Source organism: Aythya marila (assembly GCF_965140915.1).
Source record: "Aythya marila genome assembly, chromosome: 1".
Classification (NCBI taxonomy): Eukaryota; Metazoa; Chordata; class Aves; order Anseriformes; family Anatidae; genus Aythya; species Aythya marila.
The window spans coordinates 11,654,047-11,669,234 of NC_139042.1; the positions used below are offsets into that span (position 1 = coordinate 11,654,047).

General features: G+C 47.1%; 1 protein-coding gene across 1 annotated transcript in view; it reads right to left on the reverse strand.

Moving 5' to 3' along the window:
• The window catches only part of SESN3 (sestrin 3), a 37,440-nt gene extending 22,489 nt beyond the window's left edge, over nt 1–14,951 (reverse strand). The window contains exon 1 of the mRNA XM_082765342.1: nt 14,691–14,951. Within this exon, the coding sequence (XP_082621468.1) occupies nt 14,691–14,801 (111 nt within the window). The 5' untranslated portion in view covers nt 14,802–14,951. The remainder of the gene's footprint in view (nt 1–14,690) is intronic.
• Nucleotides 14,952–15,188: the final 237 nt, after the last annotated feature.

A 15,188-nucleotide genomic window follows, 5' to 3' on the forward strand; every position in this document is an offset into this window, starting at 1 on the left:
ATATTAAAAAAAAAAAAAGAGAGAGAAAGACCCCTAGGGTTATGTAAATCCATCATGTATCCCTGGCAGAACTGCTTCCAAAGAATGCTCCACTGAATTTTTAATAGAAGTATTGTCTGAAAATACATGCCTTGTAAGCAAGCAAAATTGAATGGTATTCATCCATACTGTAAATGTGTAACAGCGTCCTTCTACTGTGAAGGAAGTGGCTGGTATTTTTTAAACTCTATTTCAAGTATGCTGTTTGAAATATAAGATTAATCTAAGGGTAGTAAACATCAAAACGCTCCAACAATGTATTTTAAAGAAAACCTCTAACAGTTTCCATTGCAATCCGTGCTGGAACATCTTCAAGTGCTACAGTATTCCAGCAGAGATCATCCCCACCAAGGATGTGCAGGAAGGTGCACTTAACTGCAAGCTACTATAAAAGCAGACTGGGAGAAGTGTTTAAACAGAGGCTGGCACCGAGGCTGCATTCTCTCACCTCTCCTCTTTGGCAATGCCGCCACATTCATTATGACAAAGCACAGAGACAAAAAAAATCAGGCACTGCATGCCTTGAAATATAAAGATTTAGATTTTTACCAAGGATAAGACTCTGAAGGTTATGTCTGCGCTGCAGTCGCTAGAGCAACTGCAGCTCTTCCAGAAATAGTTAAAGCTAGCTATAAAGAAGCCTCTGGCTGGCAGCTCCTCGGGCAGGTGGGCACGTGGAGCTCGGCTGCACAACCTGCTTGAGAAACCAGACAAATGTTAATTCAGTTGCTGCCCAGCTTTCGATTTAACTGATGAAGCTAGACAGTTTGGACAGAAGAACATCATTTAGAGATCTGCTCACGGAAAGTATAACAGGTCCTATCTTTGCACTTTAATGGAAAAAATAACAACAATTTCCTCCTCTGATTAGAATCTCAATCCCCCCACAGTTGCAGGAGAGGAAGCTGGTCTCTGACCCCTGTCCCACCTCACTGAGATGATTTCCTTCCCACCTTCAACCACTCATATGATAAACTATCTGCAGAAACAAGGCTGCACTGGCCACACCAGTAGTGTGATGGCTGCTGTGTTTGTCGAGCAGCGTTCATTACCTGCGGGATATCACTAATGCTTCCTTGTGGCATCTCAAGGAGATGGGAAAATTGCAGAAGCCCCATTCTCCAAAAATAAGCCCATCATGTATCCCTGCTAATGCTTTCTCCCCATAAGCCTGTGTTCTTGCAGTATTTTCAGCTGGATGAAAACTACTACCGAGCAAATAAATGGTGTCCCAGAATACGCTGCTGCAGAAAAATGCTTTCAAGCACCTTTCACTTACCAGGTACTATATAAAACCAAATTCTATTCTGAGACATAGGAAAGTCACACAGATGGCAGAACCATGGTTTTTCTAACTGCCTTTTTCCACACATTTCATGTACGAAATGATCACACAAGTTATTTTAAATCTTTGTGCAGGAACTATCTTAAGACTTATGGAAGTAACTCACCAAAATTCAGAAAAACAAACCTTCTGATCGACATCATTAAAAAAGAGGAAGACGTGCTCAGCTCAGTGCTAGTGCCTCCACAGCTAGCTCTCTGCCATCTTTTTCACACAGGATTACAGTAGCTTGGGTCTTGGAAAGCAACTCTGAACTGTTGAGCTTGCTGTCAGAAGCACGTCAAGATATTTTAATTTACGGCCTCCTGGCTGTCACAGTCCACACACAGCATGGAACGTTTCCAATAAAAGGATTAGGAACTGAGTAGCGAGTGACAAGGCCAGACAAAGCTACTAAACCTCTTCCAAAATGTGCAACTAAGCTGTGGAAATCCTTGTCATAAGATGTTGGGGACACCTGGAGTTTATGTGTGTTCAGAATGAAATGTTGGAGCTCATGGAAGAGAAATGCACGAACAGTTATTAAATATGGAAAAGCCAGCCCCAGCTCAGGAAGTTTTCAAGTTGCAAATACTTGGAGACTGGGAGGCAGCTCCAAGGGGACGTCACCATGAATTTGCTCAGACATATTTTTCTAATATAGGTATGAATTGGCATCACCCAAACAAAGAGAAGCATTTTAGCTATACTGGCCTGTTGCAGAGAACAAAAAGGTCCTGCTACTCCAGTCTAAAGGACGCAGCCCATGTCAGGCAGCTCCTCAGCTGCTTGGGTGAGGACATTACTGGGCTATCTATTCAACACAGATGGTATTGCATCATTTACTTTGTAATTTTGAGTACCTTACACTTTAATAATACTGGTTTTAGGAAAGAAATATTTATTCCCTTTTCTGAATGTGCCTTATCAGAAGTCATATCCATTTAGAGCTGAAAAAATAAAAAAGCCCTGAAGAGTTAAAATGTGAAGACAACTTAAGTATGTACCCTCCCTACTCATTGATGGGAAAAGGATGTTTGTTTAGATCGATATGTACCTGGAAGAATATAAGCAGGCATTGTCTATGCTACCTCATCATGAAGATCTTCAGCTGAGCTGTTCACATCAAAATTCAAGCCAACAGAAAAATATGAGGCTGACACAAGGCTTCTAGTTTACAGGAAAGAGAACTTGTGGCCTTGGTTCCCTAAAACTCCACTCAGTGAAATGTTAACATGACCCACCGAATTTCAGAAGTTAATCCACTGCAAAGCTTTTGTAACAATGAGAAACCCCCTCAGCACAACTTTCTCAGCTGAATGCTCATGCACAATTGATGACTGTCGAGCATCTTTGTTACAATTCCAACAACGTAAGGAACACTGATGCTGTTCTCCCTGCTCTGTCTGGAAAAGGATAGTCCCTCTGGATGTCCAACATGAACAATGTCCTCCTGCTTTAAGAGAAGCATGGTTTTTTGCCATTTTTATTTGGTCGATGACTCAAACAGAAAGAACGTGCCAGATGAAAAATTAAATCTCCCTGACTAACATGCTTTACCTCTAGCCTAAAGGTACAGTTTCCAAGAGCAAGCACCTTGCTGTCTAAGCCAGGGGCTTAAGCCTTTTTTCATTAATTGACTCCTAAGCGTTTTTCAGAAGGAGGTGTTATCTACACCATGCATATGAGTTTACTGGAATAAGTTTTCTTACACAAGTTTCCAGAAACTCCTTAAAAGAAGTCCAGAGAAAACCTAAGGGTGCCGGGGCCACAGATGGGAAACCATGGCTGAGCCCTTGTGGTTCTTCACCTGATAGGAAATCCTAACATAGTTGTCTATTAGAACAAATTATTTCTCTAAGGAGAAAGACTGGAGATTGTTTTACAATAAGCAAGGAGCTGACACACCAACCACTTCGTGCTTGATTAGGCTGGGAGAGGTTTGGACAGGAGACCGATAGAGTAAAGGCTTCATCTTGGTAGCGTAAATGAAAGCCACTGACTTGCCGGAATGACCACAATACTTGCAGTCAACCAGTTTCTTCCTCTTATTCATTTTTTTATTTTTATTTTTTTTTTAAAAGAACATTTTGCATCTTAATCTAAGTCTTACCCAAGTGAGGCACTGCCAAGATACCATCTCCAAAGTACGCTGCCTTAACGTGGCTGAGCTGCTGGCAGCAAAGACCTATGGTACACAGCTGGTATTTTCCTGCCAAAGAGAAGCTGGTTTTCAAAAATGAAGATTCATAACTTGTGTAGAAAATGTACTGTGTGTAAATACAGGCACATGTCCCGTGCAGCCCAGCAGCTTGGCAGGGCTTCAGATTTACCACCAACCTCAGTGCTGCCGGGCTCCACCGTCTCCTCAGATTACTGCCCACACTTTTACTAAGAGGACTTTAGGCTGTATTTTAGTGACTAACCGACTACAAAAAATCACCAGCAAGTGCTACAGAAATAATAAAAGCACTTATTTTATACCCTGCCTGGATAACCTCTCCCACAGCAACGCAGGAGTGGTTAACACGCGTGGCCTACTTCCACCCTCCGTTACCTTCCAGCCTACTCGTCCTTTTTCTGTACGAAGGAACCAAATCCAAACTAAAACCCTTTTATTGGAATAGGCCCAGCTCCTAAGAGACAGATTCAGTCTTTAGCTGCACCCAGCTTAGCTCTGTATGGACAGAAATGAAGACTGTGCAATGGGTATTCCAAGTTTTCTGTGAAATATGAACCGAAGCCATTGACCTCGCTTCTAAAACAAGAATTACTCACATGGATGGCTGGATGCTGCCTCTAAGTATTCATGAGGCACAGCTTAACCCAAAGGAGTGTCCCATATAAAGCAGCAACAGCACTGGATAGTCAAACTGCTCCTGCTTGTACTGCAAGTTTCTGTTGGATAAATAGGTCGAGTAACTACAGCTCTATCTACTATCTGCTGCATAAGTGACCTAAAGAACAGGGGCACAGGGGGACACCTTCCTTCCACCTCCACTCCCGTTCTGCTTTTCAGAGCAAAGACAGCTCCAGCTTGGCCAGCGACCGCTCTCGTCCCACTTGTCCTCTGCTCCTGTGTAACAGGTACAAACTCCGTCTCCCCTGAAGAACCACAACGTGGGCTGCAGGTTCCTTCATCCTTTAATTACGCTACAGATGACCTTTTCAACCAACACACCCTTTCTTCCAACTACTTCTGAAGCACCCGTGTTGAAGTAAGACAACGAGTTTTAAATTGCTGGAATAAAAGTCACTTATCTCAAAGCAGGTTCTACTTACACGATCCCCGATGTTATTGCCTTGCCCAATTTTCCCCCAGTAATGTCCTGTGGGCAAAATCTAAACTACTAATGTAATTGAACAGTTTGTTTGGGTTTTCTGGAATAATGTAAGGTGAAAAAAAATATTCTGGAGTCTCCTGAAGCATTACAACAGCATAAACCAGTTGCAGCTTTTTTGGTTCAACACCCTTCCAACTGATTTGTTGAAAAGTGGAGATTGCAAAAACTGAAAATACCAAAGTCCACAATGGTGGAGAAAACAGATAATAAAAGCTACAAGGAGGAGTACAAAAGGCTATATACGATTCTAGTTCAAATGCCTTAGAGCTTGTCTTCTGTAAGCTGATCGGTCAAACGAACTGCTGTTGACTAATGGAGACCATGCACCTGAAGTGTTGTTTTCACGTTTCCTACCATGAAAGTCTGCAAGTTTCCACTGCAGGGTGTTAATGAAGAGTCCTCATTCGGACTTCTCCAGCAGTGGTGCTCTTGAATAAGAACCATATCCAGCTGAGTTAAAGCGGGTCTAAAACACGGGTGCTACAACACCGAGCTGCCATGGCACCCAGCGGTTGTTTCCACCAGCCTTTGGAGGAAACAGAACAAGCTGGATTGTAACGGAGAGAGCACGGGGGTAGTTCCATAACTTTAATCTTCATTTACAGTGTGCTTTTACTTCATTACTTCACAAGAACAGCAGCAGCTGTAGAGTCCTAGCAGCACGCTTCTACAGCATCTTCACGGTACGCTACGGGCACTGCGTACGCGCACAGCCATGCTCAGGTCTAGCTTGCAGTCGGTAACATGGGTGTTTCCACACACACAGTTTCCTTAATTTTCTAGTTCTAACCTAGTTGTTGCAGCGAGGCAACGAAGGCTCAGCAGATAATCAAATCCTGATGCTGATTTCCAGGGAGGGTCACGGTTCACTCCGCCTGCTGAACAGCCAGGGGGTATTTGCACGCAGGCAGCACAGTTGATTTCGAGACACAAAACATATTGTAGTAAAGCAACATTTCAAGTGCTCTTCCACCCTGGATGGGATCCAACTGGTGTCAGGTAGAGTATTTAGACAGTGTGTAGGCGCTCCATTGCATTAGAGGGCTAATCAAATTTCTCAACGCTAGAACAAATTACTATTTCCACACCTCTAATCAGCAGTGAGGGTGCTTTACTGAGAAGAATGCCAGTCAACTTGGAGGGATTATTTTTTATTTTTTTAAAGTTAATAGGGATAATTACATTAAAACAGATTTAGAACCATATGGCCAAAACACCTCCAGATATATTTAGCCAATAATATAACTATATTCCCTTCACCACATGCTAAAGCAGGAGATATTAAACATATTTACAAGCACAGGCTATTAAATTAAGTTCACTGCTGTTAAGATAGTGCCTTATTAAATAATTTTAACTGCACAATTCATATAGGAGAGAGAACACATGCTGGCTTTCAATCTTTTTGTCAGTATCAGCAAGAGCAAATCCAACGCAGTAATGGCCCAGAGACAGATAAAAAATGATTTTGAGGAAGAAACCCTGTACTGCTCTAAGAATGGTTTACAGCAGGACAGCTAGCACTTCTTCATACCATCGATAAAACTCTGACTTTGGATTTGTGGAATTGCTCAGCAACACAAGTCCTTAATTCCCAAGTTACTTCTAAGTCAACATTTTTACGTGCAAATGAACATTAAATGTGTAAGTGAGAAGATGTCTTTGCAGTCATTCCCCTCCTCTCAGGAAGAATTCAATTGATCTTTTAGAGTTAACTGATATTTTTAAAAGAATTTACAGTCCTCTCCGCTTTCCTGTCAAAACTAAGTTCAAATTTAATAGTCTCTAAAGCAGATACACGATTATTTATTTTGATTGTGAAGTGCAGTAACTGAGATATACTGACTGTATCTACGAGCTTATTGTTCACTCTCAATAGATCAAAGCCTGGGTTGAAAGTCACCTTTTGCTTTTCCTCCAATTGCCTTCTGCACCTTAAGAGATAATAGAGAGCTATGGTTCCACATAATTGTCAGGAATGTGGATTTCCTGGCTTTCCTATATGTGAACCTAACACTTGTGTACGTTTGAAAACTTAAACCACAACTCTAAGGGTGGTCCACGTGCTGACCACACAATATGGAGCAAGTCCACAAGGAACTTGTTGTATGACACCGGGTTATTTATCCCCTTCAGTTCCAGCCTACTCCTAGGAAACAAAGCTGGGAATACTTCATATTTCTCTAAAATTATTATTTTCCACCCAGCGCCCTGGGTAAAGGGATGGCAGGTAGCCTCAAACTGTGTTACCAAGTTCACTAGGTTGGATGCTAAGCCCAGAATCCATTAGAAATCCATTGCTGCTCTGTGAAAACAAGATGCTTACCTTGAGAGAAATACGAGAGCGCCATTAACGAGAAAGAAAATAGATGTTTAATCAGGAGACTGGACTTATCTATTTATCTTACTCTAATTCAGATAACCAGGGACATTCAGGGAAGATTTATGGCACCTTTCTAGATTAAGAACACCGATTTCTGTCTCTGGCCCTGAGTACCATCATTTACTCCCTGCTCAGCCCCTCCCTACCTTGCATCTGGTCAAGCCCGCATCTGTCACAAGCACTATGCCCTGGAAGAAAAAAGCCTATGCTCCAAAACATCTAACTCTCAATTTAAATGAGATGTGAGAGTGAAGATAGCTGAATATTTTGATGGTTGATATAGTCCATACCAAGAACAAAGCCATTAGTGTCTCAGCATCCTAAACATGCAATAAGAATTCTCATCTACAGAGGTGCTTTGCCCCAGCTGATAGTCATCCCATGTCTGATATGCAGGAAGTATCCTATAATAAAAGTGCAAAGCCAGTGGTTAGGAGACATTTGAAATTAATAGTCCTTGATCGGGGCCTCCCCCGTGTTATCAGCAACACTGCTTTGCCCAGGGTGGCGTACAGAGAACCCCACATGGTTTCTTGAAGTATCTGCACTGCCTTCAATGGACTGACTGATAAACAGGGTATTTTGTTTGTGGAGCATATCCCTACCTCCCTGTAAGGGCAGTTCACAAAATATTTGGCTGATCTGCATTATATGCTCCCTATAGCTTCTACCTAACGCAGACTACCAGGCTGGCTTGCACAGAAAGCAACGGAAAGGCCCTCTGCACACAAACAGGAACACCTGCAAAGAACAGAGAAATTAAACAGCGTCAATTATTTCCATCCAGGCTCTTCCGAAGCTGACAACGTGCAATTTCTCATTAACCAAGGTCTCCCTCCTGACAACCTGAATCTCTTTTTGCCGCAAGCACCCCTCTCCCCCCAGCCTCCCCTGACCCACTTAGACTCGAGCCAATGCTCAGTCTGGCCAAGCAAACCGCGCCTGCGATCCCTTCTTACTCTCCAGCCCTGGAAATGGAAATCTGATAATAAGATCTCCAGACAAACTCCCCTAGCTAAGCAAAACCAGGGGGGAATTACACCGGTATCTGCTCTCTCAAATCTTCCTAGCCAGGAAAAAAAAAAAAAAAAAATAGTTCAAATACAGAACCGAGCGAGTATCAACATCTCCCTCGCCAGCGTGGGAGAGGCAAAAAACCAAGGATGCTTAACGAACCATCCCCTTTTTTTTTTTTTTTTCCAGATTTCAAAACATCGTCATTTAAAGAGACGTGAAATTTGAAGCACTAATTAAGTAATATGCATAAATTTAAAGCAAATGCGCGCAGAATCCACATCTCCAAACCACAGCCTGCGATTTGGCTAATGCAATGCACCACTCCTACCAGCAACAGTACGTCTTAATAGAGGACAACCTCCACGCTTGGCTAGCTCCCTCTGAACATTAAACCTCAAGGTTTCTTTTGAAGAAAAAGTCCTCCTCCCCACTTTCTTTCCCCTCCTGCCTCCACTAGTTCCCTGTAATTCAGAGAATACATATTCTTTTTTTTTTTTTCTTTTTCAAATAAAAGTGACTATTTCAAATGAGCAGGGCTGCTGCCAGGCTTGTCATTGCAAAACATCGTCCTCCACCAGAGGTTTGCTTCACTCATGTCACTCTCATTACAGGTCTAACGAAAATCTCTCTTCTCATTTTCAGCACATGAGACCAGAAAGGTATGAGGAAAATGTTTTACATTACCACTGAAGATACAAGTGGAGGAGCACAGGAGCACTCGATACCAGCAGAAATGCTAAAACAGCAATAGCGCTCTCCGCTTCCAGACACCAAAGCCAATAATTAACACAGGGAGCCAGGAAAACAATTACTTAAAAGGGTCAGACTCTAAAAAGATATGAATTACTTGCAAGACTTGCAAGGATGAAGAAGGAGAGAAAACAGAGTCATCACCAGGTTTTCGGTGCATATATTCCACAGGAAAGGATCCTGGTCTCAAAGGTGTTTTTTTTTGAGTGTGTTTTGTTGTTGTTTGCTTTGGTTTTAAGCCAGATAAAGAAGAACAACTGACGAGGGCGAGGGGCTTGGTAACATTTTGGCCCCTCAGAGGCCGCATTCCCCAGCTCTGCCCCAGCCACGCACACGGGAGCAGCACTGGAGTGACCTGGGCTGGTTTCGCCACGGCTCCTTTCCAAGGGCCAGGAGGACAACCACGGCAGCACGCAGAGTGCTTCGGACGACAGAAAGCGGCTAAAATTAGACGTGATAAAACCAGAGTTAGCTCTCCGTGCCGAGGTTTGCAAATCCCACTGAGAACCCCTTCGGAGAGAGGCCCACCGGAGACCTGAAGGTCTCCAGGCAACTGCAAACGGGGGCAGCTGCAGGGCGATGGGACAGAGAGCAGCTAGAGCTGCCGAGGATGCTGGTTGGTTTTACGCAGTGAGCTGCTCTGCCCTGGCCAAGATCACACCTCCGAGGCCCACTGTGGCACGATAACACGCCACGGAAAACCTGCGGGGCCCTTCCAGCAGGGCCACAGCTGCTTCAGTTTGCAGACGCTCAGCACACACGGGACCGGGGTGGCTCTCTTTGAAACAGTCGGGACGTCCTGGAGAGGCCTTTTGATTTCCACAAAACAGGTGCCGGCATCTCCACGCAGCTCCGTGACTCATGGCGACACACATTTTCGCTTACGCAGCCCTGCGAGACCTGCCATTAGACTATTTTTGGTTCACTTTCGGGCTACTTTCTTACTCACCCACGTAGAGCAATCAAGTGAATGAAAGTGGCTCTTCTCTTTCTCTTTTTTTTTTTTTTTTGATGTGACCTCAGCTCACTGCACCTAGGCCAGCGCCACTGTAAGCGCTGCATCATCTGAGGACATCCACGACTCCTTCTAGCTTAAAAGTTTTTTTGAAATGTATTGTCAAGTGTGTTTTTGACAGCTCTAGACCTAGAACAAACTCTTCCAGCACCTCGCCACTCTGGACACTTCATTTTCCAGCCTAAATGTGTATTTACAACACTTTTATATCCATCTGCTCTTCAGCTTATTTCTCCTCACTGGCTCTTGCCATCTGATGTATTTATAGACACCAATCACATCCCCTCTCGGCCTTTCCTTGTGCAGGATTAGAAAAACAAACTCTTCTAGCTTCTTTTTTGTGAAACCAGCTCACCTCTGTGCCTGCTGAGCTCAGAGCCATCCTTCCCGGCCTCCCTGCTCCCAGCTGCAGGGTGACTGGAGCTGGGGGTGCTCCAGCACACCGAGCCCCTTCTCCTCGCTGCTGCTCTTCCCAAAATCTGTCAGTATCGAACAGCAGAAAACCCACTGCAAGTCCCCTCTCATTGTGTCCCACCGCCATCGTCCCCCCAGATCCCGATTAGGACATTTAGTGCCAGTAAATCCCACAGTTTGCTTTCAGATGACTTGTTTCTGAAGCAAGAAGTTCAGCCTGTGGCATTACTTCAGACATTCAATGAGCAAACCCAACACAAAGCTCTCAGAAGAGGACACTACAGACCTTACCCACAGAAGGCCACTACTTAGCTTACCGTGACCTACTTTGGGTTGTATCGTCCGTATTTTTCATTTATCTGTATGCTTTTCCTTCTACATTTGTTTTAGTGCCTCGTCTAGCATCGAGACTCGCGTTGAAGAAGGATCCTGGCATGGGGAATGAGGAGCACGGAAATTCTGCCCATCACATTCAGAACTACTTCCCCATCACAGGATCACCCCAATTTTATAGCTCTGTGAAAAACCAGGAACAGATCTGGGATTTCACACAGTTTTTCCAGGATACCAGCACAGAGATGGGCTCAGGCCTGCTGGGTTGTCTGAGCTGGCTTCACCCCACCTGGCCAACAGAAAGGGATGCTCAAAACCATCCCTTTTGTCATTGCTCCCCTAAGTCCCCCACTGAAATCTAGCACAAAACAAGTATTTACTTCTGGAACTAAACTCATTTTCTTTTCTATCCTATCGACCTGTTCTTACAGATGAAAAAAAAAGACCCTTTTACTTCATAAGCGTTGCAATTTGCAACTGAGCTGCAATAGCTGGCAAATTCTCTCCCTGCTCCTACATTTCCTGGCGTATCAGGATTTTTCCATCCCCTGAAGACTCTTTGCTTTCTGCTGAAAGCCTGCCTGAGGCAGTTATTTGTCCAAAGCAATCCTGAGCCCCTCCTCTGTGTGCTCTTCTGGCTGGCTCGGGATGGGGATTTCTTTTTGGTACAAGAACCTGGGACTGCAGACGAGCTCCAGCCCCTGTCAGGTCCGTGCCCCTGAGCTCCTTAGCACAGGGGATTTCCTCTCCCATCCCCAGTGGAAGATTTTCCACCTCTAGATCTGGAGAACAGGCCCGAGCGATGGCAGCAACGCTCAGCCACCTCTCTGCAATACTTGGCTCCAGCACTCGCATGGCATTTTAAGCGCTTTTGCCTCCCGTTATGCCAAAAAACCACTACACTTTAGTTAAAAAGCACACCTATCAGGCCCAGAAACTTGAACTACTGATCTAGCCTTGCTCACTCTTCCATTTATTTCAAGATTTATCAAAGCATTTGCCTTGGTTGTCTTTTCCATGGGCTGACTCGCAGAACCTAGAAGAGCTTCACCTATTTCTGGCTGCCGGTCCTTGCTTTTGCTCTCACGGCCACCTCCATCTCAGCCCTCCTGGTCAGCAACGATTGCTATCTGGCTATCTGAAGCATCCTGTAGCAGTAAATCCAGTTGGAAAATTTATTTTTTGTTATGAAAAATCCTCCTCATAGGCATATCTAACTACCGGATCCATAGCCAGGCGCTAGCACTACCCTAGCAGAGCTTTTTGCAGCATGAAGTAACTTTGGCTAACCTGGAGTTAGCTGAAACCTGAGCGACTGCACCTGGCTTTTCCTGTTTCCCTGCTGAAAGAGAAACTTACCTTGGCCCGTGAGCATCCCAAATCTGCTAGGCTACTTCCAGTTTCGTTACAGGGCAGGGAGCAGCAGCCTTGCTTTGCCCCCTGCAACATTTGCCAGCAGCGCTGCCGACGCTGCGGGCGTTCGAGTGCCTTCAGCTCAAGCCTTAAGACTGAGGAGGGCAGAAGAGATTCAGCACGTTTGGAGACCAATCATTCTCCCGGCGTATTATCACATGAGCATTAAAAAAAAAAAAAAAAAAAAAAAAAAAAGCCATCAAAAGAACAGATGAGGCAGCACTTATCTGCAGATTATTACTCGGAGGCTCAGGTCGCGTCTCACTTCCACCCCGCCTGCCCACCCCCGCCCCGTTTTCTACTTGTTTGCTTGCCGGTGAAGTGCAGAAGGTTAAAATTTACAGTGATTTCATTAGCCCGACTTTTAAATGACTGCAGATGGAGCCAGCAGCTTTACACTCCTGTTTATTGCCCGGCCTCGGAAAAACAGATGCGACGATGCCCGAGTGCACGCACACAACACCTACGAGAGATCGGCTGGGTTTCGTGGGCTGCCCTAAGGTTTCTCTTCTCTTTCCACAATTTTGCAGCAGAAGTAGCTCAGCCGACCTTAGACAAACCAGGACAGCACTGAGTTGCCTTCAAGAGAGCCAGCCGGGCTCCCCTGCTTTACCATACAACCACCATCCCCCCAGATAGCCAAAAACCACATCTAATCTGAGAAAGTTTCCTATTAGCAGGCAAGCAAAACCTAACCCTGCCCCCCCACCCCGATATTAAAGTGGCACAACAGGACCTACCCAGCACGAGGAGACAACAGCTTCAAAAAAAAAAAAATAAACTCAATAATTTAAATTTAATTTTAGATATGGAGGCGCTGCCAAGCACCACTTTATTTGTCAACAAAACGTCCTGATTACTTGGCAGAACAAAGCCCGCTCCCTCCCTGCTCTCTCCACAGACATGTTTGGCACCGGGTAATTTGCGCGGCCGTCAAGTCTGAAGATGTTTCGGGCTTTAACCCCGGAGAACTTCTCTCTTTTTTGAGGCACCCGTTCCCCTGCAGGCAGCGAGGACGAGGACGGGGTGCTGGAAGGAAACGGTTAAGAGGCCGGCGCTGCTGCTGCGCTGCTCTGATCCTCGCAGGCTGAGCTCAGCGCCCAGCACCAAGTATCAGCTGTAACATGATCCAAGAGTTTATGGAAAAAATAACTGCGCATACCAAGCATGCACATTTAATAAGATTTTGTTTCCATTAAAATATCCGAGAAACACGATTTTTTTTTTTTTTTTTCAGATCTCCTTCTTCTCCCTCCGCCCGAGATGGAAGGTTTCTCCTCCCCCCTGCCTCTAGACACACACCTCCTTTCCAAAAACCAAGCCCTTAAAAAAAAAAAGCAGTCCTACTGCAGGGAAGAGAGGCTTGAAAAACAACTTTGATTGGCACTTGGCCTGACCCACAGAGGAAGAAAAACAGTTTTTGGACAAAGAGCGCAAATATTTGAGCTCGGTGACTTCGAGGCTCCCTCAGCGGTGAGCAGAAGGAACCCGGCGCAGGAGGGGATCGGCAGGGACTGGATTAAAGGACGGCCTCGTCGCCCGCATCCCGGGCTCCGGGACTGGCGTTTGCACAGCTCAGCAATTTTAATTCATTTGCGCTGGACAAACAAAAAGCAGCGCAGCGAGCTGCCGGCCCCGCAGATGGGCAGCCGAGGTGGCGATGCGGCGGGTCCCCTCCGTGGGGCTCTTCAGAACCACCCATGGGGCTTTTTTTATCCCCTATTTTATTTTATTTTTTTTGTATTTTTATTTTTTTATTCAGCTGGGATTTCAGTATCTGCTGCTCAGGGCTCTGCTGGGGAGCAACTTTCCCAGCAGGGCTGGGTGCGGGGTGACCCCAACCAGCTCCTCCAAGCCCCTACAGCCACCAGGACCCCATAGGATGGGGTGTGGGGTAAAGAGTGGGGCAGGGCCCACCTGCGGCTACACCCCAAGGGCCCTGACAGCCCTACAGGCAGCTGGGGGCCCCTTCATTCACGGGGAGCCCCTAGACCTTGCCTGGGGGGGGTTCCCCAGGCCCTTCACCTAGGGGGGTGCCCCCAAATGCCTAGTGGGGTGCCCCCCCCAACGCCTAGTGGGGTCTGACTCTAGAGACTGGTGGGGTTCTGCCCCAAAGCTTAGTGGGGTCCTTCTCAAAGCCTAGTGGGGTCATTTCATAAAGAACAGCGGGGTCCCCCCCTAAGGAATAATGGGGTCATTCCATACAGATTAGTGGGGTCACTCCCTTAAAGCCTATTGGGGTCCTCCCCCGCGCTCTATCAGGGCCCCCCCCATGCTTTGTGGAGTCTCCCCTTAAACCCTAATGGGGTCTTCCCCCCAAATCCTATTGGGGTCCCCCCACAAAGACTATCGGGGTCTCCCCCCCAGGACCTAGCGGGGTCCTCCCCAACACCTAAGGGGCTCTCCCCCTACATCCTAGTGGGGCACAACCCCAGATCCTAGAGGGATCACCCCCAAACCCTAACGGGCTCCCCCCTATATCTTAGTGGGGTCCACCCCCCAAGATCAGTGGGGTCCCACCCCCAAATCCTAATGGGGTCTCACCCCCAAACCCTAGTGGAGTGCCCAAATCCTCATGGGGGGTCCCCCAAACCCTAATAGGCTCCCCCAAACCCTAACGAGCTCCCCCAACCCCCCCCACCCCTCACACCCCCCTACCTGTCTGGGCACCTTGCGGCAGTTCCCGCACACCCGGTACTGCCCGGCGGCGGCGGCGGCTCCCCCCCCGGCTCCGCCACCCGCCATGGCCGCGGCGCTGCCCCGCTTCATGCTGCCGGGGGGCGGCGGGGCGGGGGCGGACGCGCGGCGCTCAGCAGCGGGAGCAGCGCGAGCAGTGCGCGCAGGGCGAGCAGCAGCAGCAGCAGCAGCAGCAGCAGGAGGAGCAGCAGCAGCAGCAGCAGCAGGAGCCGCAGCCGCCGGCCGCCCCCATCGCCCGGCCGCGGCCCCCCAGCGCCCCGCCGCCGGGGCCGCTGCCCCCCGCGCACACCCCCCGCGCTCTCCGCCAATCGGCGCCGGCCGCTCCGCCCTCCTCCCGGCCGGCCGGCCAATGGGAAGAGCAGCCCGGGAGGCGGCCAATAGGAGGAGGATTCGGCCCGTTGCCATCTCCGGGCAGCCTGAAGGGGAGAGGGGAGGGGCGAGGCCGCGTCTCCGGGCAGC